At 42.9% G+C, this 13,615-nt stretch overlaps 1 protein-coding gene across 3 annotated transcripts in view; it reads right to left on the reverse strand.

Moving 5' to 3' along the window:
- Positions 1–966: 966 nt before the first annotated feature.
- Positions 967–13,615, reverse strand: part of LOC147661220 (uncharacterized) — an 85,942-nt gene continuing 73,293 nt past the window's right edge. For 2 of the 3 annotated variants that reach the window (XM_086951230.1, XM_086951231.1), the window contains one exon: positions 967–3,742. In XM_086951230.1, coding sequence (XP_086807356.1) covers positions 3,475–3,742 — 268 coding nt within the window. In that variant the 3' untranslated portion in view covers positions 967–3,474. The remainder of the gene's footprint in view (positions 3,743–13,615) is intronic. The other variant, XR_015306007.1, reaches the window with a different exon arrangement.

Raw genomic sequence — 13,615 nt, forward strand, 5'->3', positions numbered from 1 at the left:
ACAGAGATGTGTTTAACGTAATAAAGCAATAAACTCGTGTATAAGAGGCCAGGCCTCAGAGATGCGGTTAGAGCACCTCGTGAAGATACCCTGTTGTCTGATTTGACGTGTTCTGCTCCGTCGGAATAAAACTTCTGTTTCCTGCCTTCCAGTCTCCAGCGCCTGCCTCTTTGTTTGGGTAAACTTGAGTGGGTATAGAGGCGACTAACGCCGGGCAACTTCGGAAAAGGTCTTCTGCCTGTACCTTTTTCAACAGGAAACCCGTTTCATAACTCTGTCCTTCGTGGATGCGTGTTGTGATAGAAGGAAAAGATGCAGGGCCTAGCAGTCTTCACCCGGATAGCATTGTGAGCTCGAGGATTGTTTCTGGTGATTGGGTCAAAATCAAGTCTGGTAGAGGAAAAAAAGGGTTTAGTAGTTTCTGTGGTCCTTTTCAGGTGAAGAAGGTTTACAGATGGCATGAGGTGTTATGCAATGGAGAACGGTGGAACTTGAGAAGAGTGGTCAAGTATGGTATTCAAGAGTGTTTTGGAGGGGGTGATAATGGTGAGGGCTTCAGCGGCTTTACGCTCATGAAAGATGGAATGAGAACTCTCAGGACACCCACACGGCTGATGTCCCCAAGAGGCCTAAGAATACACTACAACACATCCCCTTCCATTAATATGCAAGAAAGAGTTCTCGTAAACCATGTGAAACATAACCAGGGCAAAATACAGGATAATGGGTAGAATATAGTGCAACAAATATAATATAACATTAAAGGTGAAAATACCAAGAGGCCCACGTATACATTACAACACCAATGTTGCCTTGACTTTTATTGCATCCCAAACCCAGGAATCCCCATTTGCATTTACAGTACCAAATCTTTGTACAACATTCTGGGGAAATATAATCACTTGCTATTGAATTTATGCCAGGTGAAAAATGAGCACCTACAAAGGAGAATTGCTTTAGACAAAAGATGGTAACATAACTTTATTGGTAAGTAAAAAAATAGGCAACAAATTAGACCAGTGAATTTTCATAGGAATAATACGTGCATGTTCTATAAAAAGAGCAGAAGTCTCAAGACATTATAAAAGAAAGCCCCGGAAACTTTAACAAGTCATTAATCATAGAGAAAAACTGGGCAGACATAAAAATTCTCCTTTTGTAGTTTACACTGTTTTGTGTACAAATCACAAATGTAAGTATGGGTGTGGGTTGTGCTGATTATAGGCTACACAAAACTTATTTCTAACATGGTAGATTTGGTTCAAGGAATGAGAGACGTGAAGACATAGTAGCTTGTGGTAAATTGGGTGATTTCTCCATATCAAAGTATGCCTCTTTTAAATGCCGTTGGGCTGAAGAAGAGTTAGTTCCATGTTAGCCTGTATCTGGCTGGTGTTGATGTTGTAAGCCTTTATTGTGTACTTGCTGCTCTCATTAGCCTGTATTTTAACCTTGCAGATATCAACAGCATACATTTTGTAATTGAGAATGTCAGTGGCCTATGATTTTCTTATATTTGTCACTAGCCTATAATCTACACTTGTTGTCATCTATGTGTATTTGCAAATTGTGTGCAATCAATGTCATGCATTTTGTGGTTGGTGATGCCATCAGACTACATTTTGCACTTCCTCATGTCATCAGAATGTTCTTTGCACAAAGTGACGTGTTGGTATTTTTCACCTGCTGATTTCATCAGTTTTGCCAGTTTAGGTTTCATCAGTGTGTCTTGTAAATAAACTAACTCTAGCAGCCCTATTATGCTATTGCAGTTATCAGAAAATATTTTGCACTTTTTAGTATCCTCATCTTGCATTTTGCCCTCACCATTGTCATCATTTAGTATTTTGTCCTTGAAGTTGACATAATCTTCCCCTTTGACTTGCTTTAGTCATCAGCCTGTAATATGTCGTTGTTGATAACGCTGATCTCTCATCAGCCTGTATTTTCCAAGTTATTATTCTTGGTGTTACAAGCCTGTATTTTATACTAGCCAACTTCACTTCATGTGCTTTTGTTTTGTGCTTGTTACTGCCAGCGAACTTTGGAGCTAATTTAGAGTTTGTAGGTAGTTAACAATCATTTGAATTCTGAAGACAGTGCTATAGCCAGAGTTAGATCCACCAGTGGAATTACCCAGTTGATTCCCACGTTAAAGAAAATTCCGCCAGTGGAGAAGTTATAAAGAATAGGAAAAGTGAGCAATTCCCATAGGGCCCCACCTTCGAAAGCGTCCCAGGGGAAAAACAACTTTCTCTCTATCTATTTCTGTATCTTACCCTCTCTCCTCACTGCCTGTCTGTACCGCTGAGCCTGTTTCTCTTTGCCCAGTGCCATCTTAAGAAATTGTGGGGGCCCTGTAAAGTCACATTGCAACTGCGATTGTGTGAACTGTGTTTTTGAAAGTTTGTTTGGCATCATGTGGGCTTATTAGAAAATAGATAATAAAATGTAAACTTGTTGTGGACATGGACCCCCAAAATATGCCTTACCAGGCCCTCCAAAAATATGCCTTACCAAGGGCCATATTCATGAACACATTTTCCCATAGACACAGAATGGGCAAAACCCTTTGATGAATCAGGCCCCAAATTCTTTACAACGACACTGTCCATCAGTTGATTCTCGTCTGGATTTAAACATTTATCCAGAAGACTTTCAGTTATCAGCAAACTTTAAAGCATGTCCAGTATTTGCACCTCTAGATGCCACCTTGGGTAAACCTATGCAAACATAGAACTGCTTTCTAAGGTTACTAGAAAAAGATTTTTTTTTCACTTTCTGTGGTACCAAACCTATAGTAGGACGATGGAATGTCTCCATCACGGAATGGGCCTTTAAGCACGTCACTGCTTGAAGTTCTTAGTATGAGAACGTCAAAAAATAGAGCAGTGACTGTACTTCCCTTCCTGATGTGCCGTAAACAGGATAGTTTTCATTCAACCTACCTACAGTGAGACACACAGCACCGGGTCAGGTGTTTGCAATTAAGGAATCCACTTAATTCAGTGAGTACTGTTCAGCATGGCTGACCATACACTATCTTGTGCATGCAGTTCTTAAATTATGACGTTACTGTAACAAATGTATAATCATCGCCTAATGTGTGTATTTTGGGGGCATATGGAGAAGGGGCACAACGCTTATAAATTGAATTATTCTTGCCCCATTTGATCACTCAACAGTGAAAATAAATGTGAGAGACTGGTTGTTGGTACATGTATTTGATATGTGCTACAGATTCCTAGGTTATGCATCTGAATATATATATACCTCATGAGGATAGATTGTAGGGCCAAAATGATCCGTCTGCCCTTTGCACAGTCCCTCAGCCTTCTGTGTGGCATTTGTATCCTTCCACAGCAACAGTGCAGAGGGAAGAATAGAGACCCAGCCCTTGCGTCTATAGATATATACAAATATTCCACCTTGGTGACAAGCTCTGCCTTGAAATGGGAAACCGTGGAGTGGGCCCTATGGTGATTCTGCTGCCTGACTTTCAGTATTTTTTTTGTTCTTGCGGACAAGGACCCTCCTCTTTGTGGGGGACACAGGCTGCGACGATTCTCTTTCCACGTGGGGCTGAACTGCTGTTCCAGATGGTCGTGGATGTCGCCCGGCCTTCATCGCATCCACAAAAGCCTCTACACCATCGAACTTTGTTGTCAGCTCTCCCAGCCGCTCCTTTAGATGGTTGAACTCTCTATATAGGTCATCCAGGGCTTCAGACAGAGACTTGATTCTGAAATGAGCCAAATGAAAAAAACTTAGAATCTAATACTTGTACCCCAGACATGTAGGAAAACCATTCATCTGATTATGTTTCGCTAAACAACTGCATTTGCTACTGATAGGTGTACTGCAATAAAACTCACTGGCATCATTTTAGAACTGACATGCTAGGTACAATGAGTTTTGATATGTTCTTAAGTTATTTAGGAGTGAGTGAGAGGAATAATCTTAACCTTCTGTGCAATGATGCAAACCTGAATGTGGTAATAAATATGAAGCATTGCACGCTACTATTACCAAGAGATGGCGCTTGAAACAAGACAGTTAATAAGCACAGGGATATGTTTAGGACACCAACATGCACCGTTTGGCATTGTAATTCACCATCAGAAGCTCATATCTTTTTAATTCAATGTTCCTGGGGAGCTTAAAACTTTCATTGAATACAAGGAATGAAATGTCAAAATGGTCAAGAAACAATCCCTCCTTCCTTCAGCTCGGACCTCAGGCATCATTTATGGATCACAGTTGTGTTCAAGACTCGTGATAATGAAATGCCTTTGCAAATATAAGATAAGTAGAGCAATTGTAATTAACAAGTTAACTCTGTGTGGACAATTTGTGTACACTGCTTTTCATTCTGGTCATCATTTGACACAGAAGTGTTGTAAATAACAAACCTTATATCTGTCATTGTAGGTTGGCTTCCTGGGGTAGTTCATGTGGGTGACATTTTGGAGTTATCAGATACACGGAAAGAATATCATTCCCACATGAAAGAAGTCTTTATCTTGACATTACTTGTAAACAGTAGAGGGATTGTTCTTTTGATAACCTGTGGTGCTTTCCCTGGGCATCGCTGTTTATGCAGAAGGGGGTGGTCAGCTCTATGGTCCTGTCAGTTTTAAAATGACCAATACCAACCACTGTGAAGTGAATAGAACAGACAGTCTGTAGAGGATTTATTTGCTATCCTTCTGAACCCTGACCTCAGTCACAGGGAAAAGAATTACGTTCAAGTGATTAGTGGCGTAAGAACAAACCGCCACAACTCTTAAAGGGACAATTACTATTCTTACACCTGTATGTTAAATCACTTTCTTTTGTACAGATGGATGTTACGGATCCCACTGTTGGTTCCATAATGTATCAAACAGATCCAGTCACACAGGAATGTGCACCTCATTGCATTGCTCCTTATAAGTTTGACTCACTCCCCAAAGTTTGCACCATCCATGATCATATTCTGTTGGTAAATAGATAACCTTTTGCTATATACAATTATTATTTCAATGAGGCCTCAGATCCGGTAACTGTTGATCCTTCTGTTGACAAACAAGTTTTTGAAAACAAGGAAATTAATTTTCTTAGGCATACATGTTGAATATGTGTCGTCTTCCTTTACTTTCATGATTCACCAGGGAAAAGCCTCGCAGAGAAAGAGAGCAAAAGAAAGAGAAAGGGAGAGCATGAAAGAGAGTGATGTTTGTGTGTGGGTGAGGGGGGTTTGGGGAGGGCTGGTCGGTTGTGCATCAACATTGTGTCTCTTAAGCAAGGGTCTCCCACTTCCGTGCCACCCACCTTTTAGCCATTATGAAGAGGTCAAATCTGCCTCCATGCTGTTCCATCAGAAATCGTGGAATGACAGTAAAGATTCTGTGCTGTGTCTTCCACATATCACAAGCTCAAGCTCAATAAGTAATCAGGCAGAGGTGCTTTTGGGCCAAGAGTACATGGTCCTCATGGGGGGGGGGTGGGGGGGGAGAGCACACTAGGCAGAAAAGGGTGACATCTTGGGCCGTTAAAGCTTTGTTGATGCTATCCTGTGCTAGGGAACTACTAGGTCTGAGCTTAAGTTCTCTGGGGAGAACCCCTGACACCTACATCATCACAGAAGTCCCAACACCTCGTCAAACAAAAGGGATCATACACTTTAAGTCCCTCCTCTGCTTTTAGCCCACAGATACATGCATTGATTGGTGTGGGCTGGGTGAGGAAGTATTAAAAGAGTCTCTGTAGGCACTGGAGGTGTGTTTTCCAAGGCTCTGCATGTCATGCCCCATTATCCATCCTAACAGTGCCTCATGAGTTCAATCTATCCATCAGGCTCCACTTCCTTTTATCAACATCCCTGCTTCAAATTTCTATCACATGCTCCACTATTTCCCTCTCCTGATGTTCTTTGCTCTCCCACGCCATCTTAACGCCTCCTCCTTCCCTACCAGCTAACTAGACGGATAAAGGTAACTACCCGCAAGGCACCAAGGCTCCTCTGGTGAAGATAATACATTTTTTATTAATTCTACTTATTTGTAGACTGAAATTATAACCAAAGGCACAACAGCGCTAGGACAAACAGGGACATGAAGTAAGGGGAAAACAGGACTAACAAAGCAAATGGGTCTTCAGTTGTTTACAGGACGCAGTATGGGATAGGGTTGCAACTTCAAATTCAGATTGTTCCAGAAAGAGGAAGCCAGAACTAAAGGATCTCGTTGCACTAGCAAAAGTAACAGAGCTTGATCTGAGGATCTACCATGGCACGTGTATCATCAGAGATGAGATGTGCTTTGAGCAGGTATTGTCGAAGGCTCTATGCATCAGGCAAAGTGCTTTGAAATGGATTCTTTGTTAAACTGGCAACCAAGGAAACATGCGCTGTGTTTCAAAGACATGATCAAATTTGTGTAGTCCAGTGGCAAGCTGTACAGTTGTGAAAGCGTTTTTAAAGTCTACATTTTTGTGCAACAAATAATAATGAGTCTTAATTCATTTAATTTCAGATCCAATATGCAAAGGGGGAATTTGTATGATTACACTTGAAGCAAGTTTAATATGAGATTTAGAAGTGTGTTTATTAACATGAATTAGTTATGTCACATTTAGATGGAAACTCCACTTTGGATAAAATGGATGCTGCTTCTGCCTTTTCACTCCTGTGTTCAACCCCCCCTCTCCTATCAGCTTTCCCTGTGCATCTTCTTTTCTCACATGCTCTGCAAGAGCGAAGACTGCTGAAGTAATGTTTTTCTTACTCTTATGAATACACAGCTTATTAATTAAACGTTTAGGGCCAGATGTAGGAGCCCAAATACCGGTCGGTAACGGCCGATTTCGGCAGTAACCGACCGGTATTTGGGTATTGTAATGTAGGGGGCTAGAAAATTACAGAATCGGTATATTTACCGATTCGGTAAAATACTGAATCGGTAAATATACCAATTCTGTAATTCAATATGTAGGTGGCACAGTTTACAGTGCCACAGGCCCTTAGAAATTCGTTATTTACCACCCAATATTATTGGGTGGTAAATTACAAATTTCTGTGTACATGCACATCTGTGCATCTACACCTGTGCCATGTGGCACACATACATGCCCTAAGGACATGTATGTGTGCCACATGGCACACAAGCCAGAAACAGGGGTGCAACAGGGTGTCAAAGTGACACCCTGTCCCCCTTGGAAATTCGGTATTTTTACCGATTCGGTAATTACTGAATCAGTATTTGCTATTGAATCCTATGGGCTTCAAGGCCCATAGGAATCGATGGCAAATACTGATTCGGTAATTACCGAATCGGTAATTACCGAATCTTACCGATTCAGTATTTTTACCGATTTTTTTTCCTACATAGCAATTACCGATTAGTAAATACCGAATCGGTAAAATTCAGTATTTACCATTCGGTAATTTGCTATTACCTACATCTAGCTCCAAATGTTTTAGATATGTTGTCTCACTAAGGTCTTTCCACTGTAGTTTTGTGGGATAAACGAGCCCTATTCATTTGTATAAACTGGTATTATTAAAATGTTTCAGATTTTGTTCAAACATTTCTAGATGGCAGTGGCACAGAAGAAGTTGGGTGCTTTTTTCGAATAGATAGTGCTAAAGTATAAATATGTTGATGTTATTACTTCTGATTTGCTAAATAGTGGATACATGTGAGCATGCTAAAATGAGTTTGGAGTATTCAATAATTTGTCATGCAAGAATTGTGTATAAGAACTCCGTGATTCAGGGAGTGAGACAGATTTTTCCTGCAGATTTTCCTGTTCTAGTAGGGATGCTGTCCGACCCTTATCTGGTTGCGAGAGGAACTGGAAAGGTGGTACTAAGAGGTTCACAGGTTGATAAACATATTTAAGTGCTGTGGACTAATTTCAATTCATTATTTGAGATTGTAGTCCCTATTGATTTGTGGGGAGAATGTAAGGCAGTGGATGCCTGGCCAACTGACGAAATAGCTAGGGTTGTGCCTAATAATACCCTTTCTGAGAAAGTAGCTAATAAATATCAACAGGTAATTAAGCAATTGAAGAAAACAGGGCTTGAAAAGGATATTAATTGGGTACAATTTTTGAGAAGCTCACTGGAACCGAAGGAGTCAATATATGTCTTTTATGAAAGGCTCAAGCAGATTTTCAAAAAACACATCTAAGTTGGTGATCCAGAAAAGATGGTGTCAGTGGTTTAGTTTCTGGTTTTGTTATAGGTGTGCGACCAGAGCTTAGTAATTACATACAGCAGAGTAATTTGTGCAGCCAGACAACAAGTATAGAAGAGATTCAGAAGCTTGCAGAGTATAGTAGTGGTTACTTTGATGCAATGCAGAAAAAGATCAAAAAAAGTTGATGACTGCTCAGACAAACAAATTTGAGAGAGAATCCTGGAACCAAATGGGTTCAAATATAATTTTGTTTTGTTTGGAATAAATGGAATTAACCAAATTCAGGGTGAAGCAATGGGAAATGGTGTGATGTGAATACAATTGTTGGAAGAGGAATGATAAATGTGAATGTTGAAATGATGAAAAGAAATGCTACTTGTTACATCTGTGGGGAAATCGGGCACTGAAAATGTGAGTGTCGCCAGAACGCAAAGAGAATTCAGGGTGATGTTTTTCAAATGCAGATAAATATGATGGCCCCAACTGTCCCAAATCCTAAACAGGGTGTACAGAAACAGAAATCCTTTCTGATGTTGATGCCTTTAGCACAAGTGATGCAGTAAAATATGAGAAATAGTATGCCATATAGTGCAGGGAACCAATAAGAATCTATTGAATCTGAATGATGATTCATGAGATAACCATTCACAATAATGATGTCTGAGGGGAGAGGAGGAAAGTTTACTTGGAGCAGTTATAGAGGTAGCCCAAAGTGGCCAATATGTTGATGAAGAAGCCAATGCCATCCTGTTTCATTCTTGAATGATACAGGGGCTACCCGTTCTACAGTTGTTCTGTGGAAGTCCCAAACCTACCCCACTTGGGAAGAGAAGTCCACGTTTTAGGGCTTGGTTATAATCAAATTGTTAATCAGATTAAAGCAGATGTCTCAGTTAAAATTGGTCAAATGGAAAATAAACCGTGTTCATTTTGTGTGATTCAAGTCCTGCGTATCTAATGGGCAGAGACTTGTGCAAAATGAATTTTGTAATGTATTGCACACTTTATGGTGTCATGATTGAAACCCAAGATAAAGATTCAGTGTTTAAACTAAAATCACAAGAATCTAGGGTTCAATTATTCCTGGCTTTAACAAGGGAAGACCTGCCTCTGAATTTAAGACATACTGTCGTCGACTCTTCCTATCCGGAATTACAATTCATCACGAGGCTCCAGGGTCCGGCCACGTCCCTCACCCCTCTGCTGCTCCGGTTGCACCTCTACTCCGCCCGGAGGCTTTTAATTCAGGCAAAACATTGAATGTCCTGATGATGATCCATAATTGTAACTGGATCGAAACGCCGTCGACAAATTATGTATTCTAAACACCAGTTCACAATTTTGTGCTAAATTATGTTTTGTCTACATATTGTGAAGCAAAGTGACTCTATCCTTTTTGCTCCTTTACTTTGAAATTGCCTGAAAACTCTTTGTTATTTGTACTGTGAATTGTTTGTCTAGCCTTGTGGATACAGGACTGTGTCCCACTGCTGTATTTTTGTTTGGCTATCTTTACTCATTCCATCATCTAATTAAATACGAAGTCCGGCTGGACTTTATGGTCATTATAGTGCAGATTGTGGCCTATAATTATTTTTATTGTTTATCTCTTCTTGTCAAGGACCGTTGTTGTTCAAATTGAAAAAATGATTGAGCAGGAAATCCTTCCGGAGGTACTTGCTACTCCTTGAAACCCTTCTGTGATGGGGATAAAGAAACTTAGTGGAAAATTGAGAATTGTTTGGGATTTGCAAAAGATAAACAGCATTGTCATCACATATTGTCCTGCGGCACTGAATCCAGCAGTTGGATTTTGTTTCAAATTCCATCAGATGCAGAATTATATACAGTCATCGACTTATGCCAAGCATTTTTCTTTAACCCTTTGCTTGAAGAGAGTCAGTTTCTCTTTGCATTTTAATTCTAGAATAAAGTTCTTATGTGGTGTAAGATTCCACATGGGTATAAGGAAAGCCCTTCAATCTTTAGTCAAATACTGATGAAGAATTTGAAAATCTGAGGCTACCTTCTAACTCAGTCCTAGTGCACCATAGAGATGATTTGTTAGTTACATTCATAAATAAAATAAAACTGCAAGCTTGATACAATTGCCCTGTTAAATCGTCTAGCTGACAGTGGACACACGGTCTCCCCAACAACAATGCAGTACAGTAAAATAGAAATAATCTATCTTGGACACCATTTTGAACAGGGTGTGAGGAAAGTCTCACAAGAATACGTTTCTGCAATTTTGAAAATAAGCCCACCAGCCACCAAGAGAAGGATTCTGATATTTCTCAGCATTTTTGGCTATTGTTTGTCAGTAGATTCTAAACAATATCCCATACCATTTGACAAACAATGCTCTGAAGCATTTAAAGAATTGAGAGAATCTGTGTTGTGTACCAGCACTCGGAATGCCAGACTATAATTTAACTATTTTCCTGTTTTGTCATGAGAGGTGGATGTGTTTTATTAATCCTGGCACAAAAGCATGTTGGGTTAATGCACCCAGCTGCATATCTATCAGCCATATTAGATCCGGTAGCTGTAAGGCTTCCAGGATGTTTGAAATCAGTTGCAGATGTTTGTGTTGCCATTGAATAAAGTGAAGGAATAGTGATGGGTCATACTTTAATCATATATGCCCCTCATGCAGTTTGGTGACACGAGCATGAACATATAGCAAATTACAAATAGTATGCTGACTCATAATGAGCAAGTCATCCTTGCAAAAGAGAATATTTTCATTAAGAGGTGCAATTTACTGGCCCCAGCAACACTACTTATTTCAGACAGAAGCTGTGTAGACAGGGAAGGTAATGAAATAATGAGTCTGATGATGTACTAGAACATAATTGTAGTTACTAAGTGATGTACCAAACAAAGATCAGAAATCAAAGAAACTCCTTTAGAAATGTCTGAGATACCAATGTGGGGCATTGGGAGCTGCCTGTGCAAAATCTTTCATTTCTGAGACCCTGTAAGCATCCTTTAGGCTGAATGTAAACTCATCACAGGTGATATAATTTGTAGCATTAACAAGAGCTTGCTGCTTATCAGAAAATTTGAAAGCGATATTCTACAGAGGCAGCAAGTATGGTTTTGGAGTTGGGGGCGTGGCTTCGGCGCGACGCGGAATGGCTGCCTGGTGAAGGAGCTTCGCTAGCCGATACTTCCATCCTCGATACCATCCTGTAGGAGAACCCCCACCCGCACCTAAATCGCGGCGCGACTGCGGCTCTTATGTTGGGAGCCGCGTCGGAGAACAAGCGGCAGTTGTAGAGGCCAAATATTGGAGCTACCGTGATTGCGAGGCCGTAGTCGACGCGAAGAAAATGGCTGAGCTCCGGAGCCGGACTTCCAGGGAGTGAGCAGCCTGCCGGTTGTGCTCTGGTACTAATGGTGGCAACCGGGAGGAGCAGGAGTGTTGCGCTGAGTGCCCGGACGAGGAGGACGGCTGTGGTGGCTGGGCCGCCTCCGTGCTGAACGCCGGAGTGTCCCTACGCAGTGACCGGCGGCGAGGAATCGTGAGGCGAGGCGTTGTCCCGGGAGGAGTTCGGTTCCCTTGAAGAGGAGGCCCGGGGCGGTACTGAGGCACGGCTGATCGGAGCGGAGACAGGGCTCTTCTGGAGTGTGCGGCCGGAGGGGCCCGACAGGGGTAGTGAGGCAACTGTTTGAGCTGGGCCTGGGCTACTGGGCGGCGGTGCTGGTTTTGGGCACCATTTTGCTGGAGCGTGGTGTGGCGCAGGCCGCTGAGTGACAGGGTTGCACTCACAGGGGCCTGGGGAGAGCTGGAGGTTCACCTCGGGGCGTTGGGGGGGTCTGACTGCGGGCATCGGGACCAGCCCTGATTCGTTGTTCAGGTCGGGGGGGTCTGGGTGGCTGCGGGGGGCTGCCGGGCGACCGGGGGGGGGGTTCGCTGGCCGCCTGACCTGGTGCCTCACAGTGTTGGGGAGCGAGTCGCTCCATGTCTGGGCTCCATGGTCGGCTCGCTGGGGGGCCCGCGTTGCTTAAGCCTTTTGCCGCCGTGTGGGGAGGACCTAGTCTGGACACTGCGGGCCTGAGCAATATCTGGCATTGAAAATTTCCCTTGCAAAGTTGAGACTCCGTCTGTGCCACTTGGGAGAGTGTGCTGTGAAGGGGACATCTTCGCCTGCGACTGGTGACATCTGAGCTGGAAATCCTATATAGAAGCATTCCGTGGCACGACTAAACAAGAGGCAACCAGATATAGAACAAGGCACACAGCTGAGGCGCGACTCTAGAGGGCACCGCCATGGGGAAGACGGAACCGCGGCAGGCTAAGTTACAATTTGAAAACAAACGTGGCACACGTGCGGCGGAGGGCACGAGCGACGGTGGAGCTCTGAGTGGGAACCAGGGCTCAGAAGATGACGCAGCTGATGACACGCGTTCTATAATATTGAAACTCAGAGCTGGTATGAAAACTATAGATGGGAAGATAGACGCTCTAGCTGCTGGGTTGCATGTGGTTAAGAAAAAGGTTGAGAAACACGAGCATCGGTTGGACATTCTTGAAAATCGAGTCTCGGACACTCATGATGCACAGGCTGAATCCAGAACGCAGATCCTGCAGATGGAAAAGATACTTGCGGTCATAAGCGCTAAAAATGAGGATTTAGAAGCGCGCTCGCGGCGCAACAACTTGTGCTTTGTAGGCCTATCGGAGACCATACCCATATCCAAAATGGAGACATTTGTAGAGGAATTACTGCATGAACTGTTTGGTCCTGGCCTTTCCGCTGTAATGATAGTGGAGCGGGCGCACAGATCTTTGGGTCCCAGGCCCAAGCCGGGTGCACCGCCTCGGCCTATAATAGCGCGCCTCTTGAACTATGCAGACAGAGATGTGGTATTGCGTGAGGCCAGGGCTAAAGAACCGGTGATGTATAAAGGCGACAAGATATCATTTTTCCCAGATTACACCCCAGGAGTACAGGCGGCGAGGAAGGAGTTCGTGACGGGAAAGAACTGTTGCGGGAGGCCTTCGTACCGTACGCCATGTTCTACCCAGCCAAGCTAAAGATCACACACGAGGAACAAGCACACTTCTTTACTGATGCAAAATCTGCGCTGAAATTTACAAAACATATATGCAAGGGCAGAAAGACGGCTCATTTAAATGACAAGACACTCGAAGACTCTGGTCTAAACGATGCGGACTGAGTGGATAAAGATTAGCACTGGTCAAGCTGGTAAAGTGCACTGACAGGAGAGGCGTGAGGGGGACTGGTGGGTGCAGTGCGGGTGATCTTGCCTGCCCAGAGTGGGAAGAGGATGGCTCGCAATGCACTAACTGTATACACTGTTGGATTGGTTGACATATAATGATGACCCTATGATCAAGGCCTGTCTGGAAAAGGCGGGTGGGGGGGGCAAATTGGTTGAAGGTCAGCGACCACACT

Source organism: Lissotriton vulgaris, unplaced genomic scaffold (genome assembly GCF_964263255.1).
Source record: "Lissotriton vulgaris unplaced genomic scaffold, aLisVul1.2 SCAFFOLD_439, whole genome shotgun sequence".
NCBI classification, from domain to species: Eukaryota; Metazoa; Chordata; class Amphibia; order Caudata; family Salamandridae; genus Lissotriton; species Lissotriton vulgaris.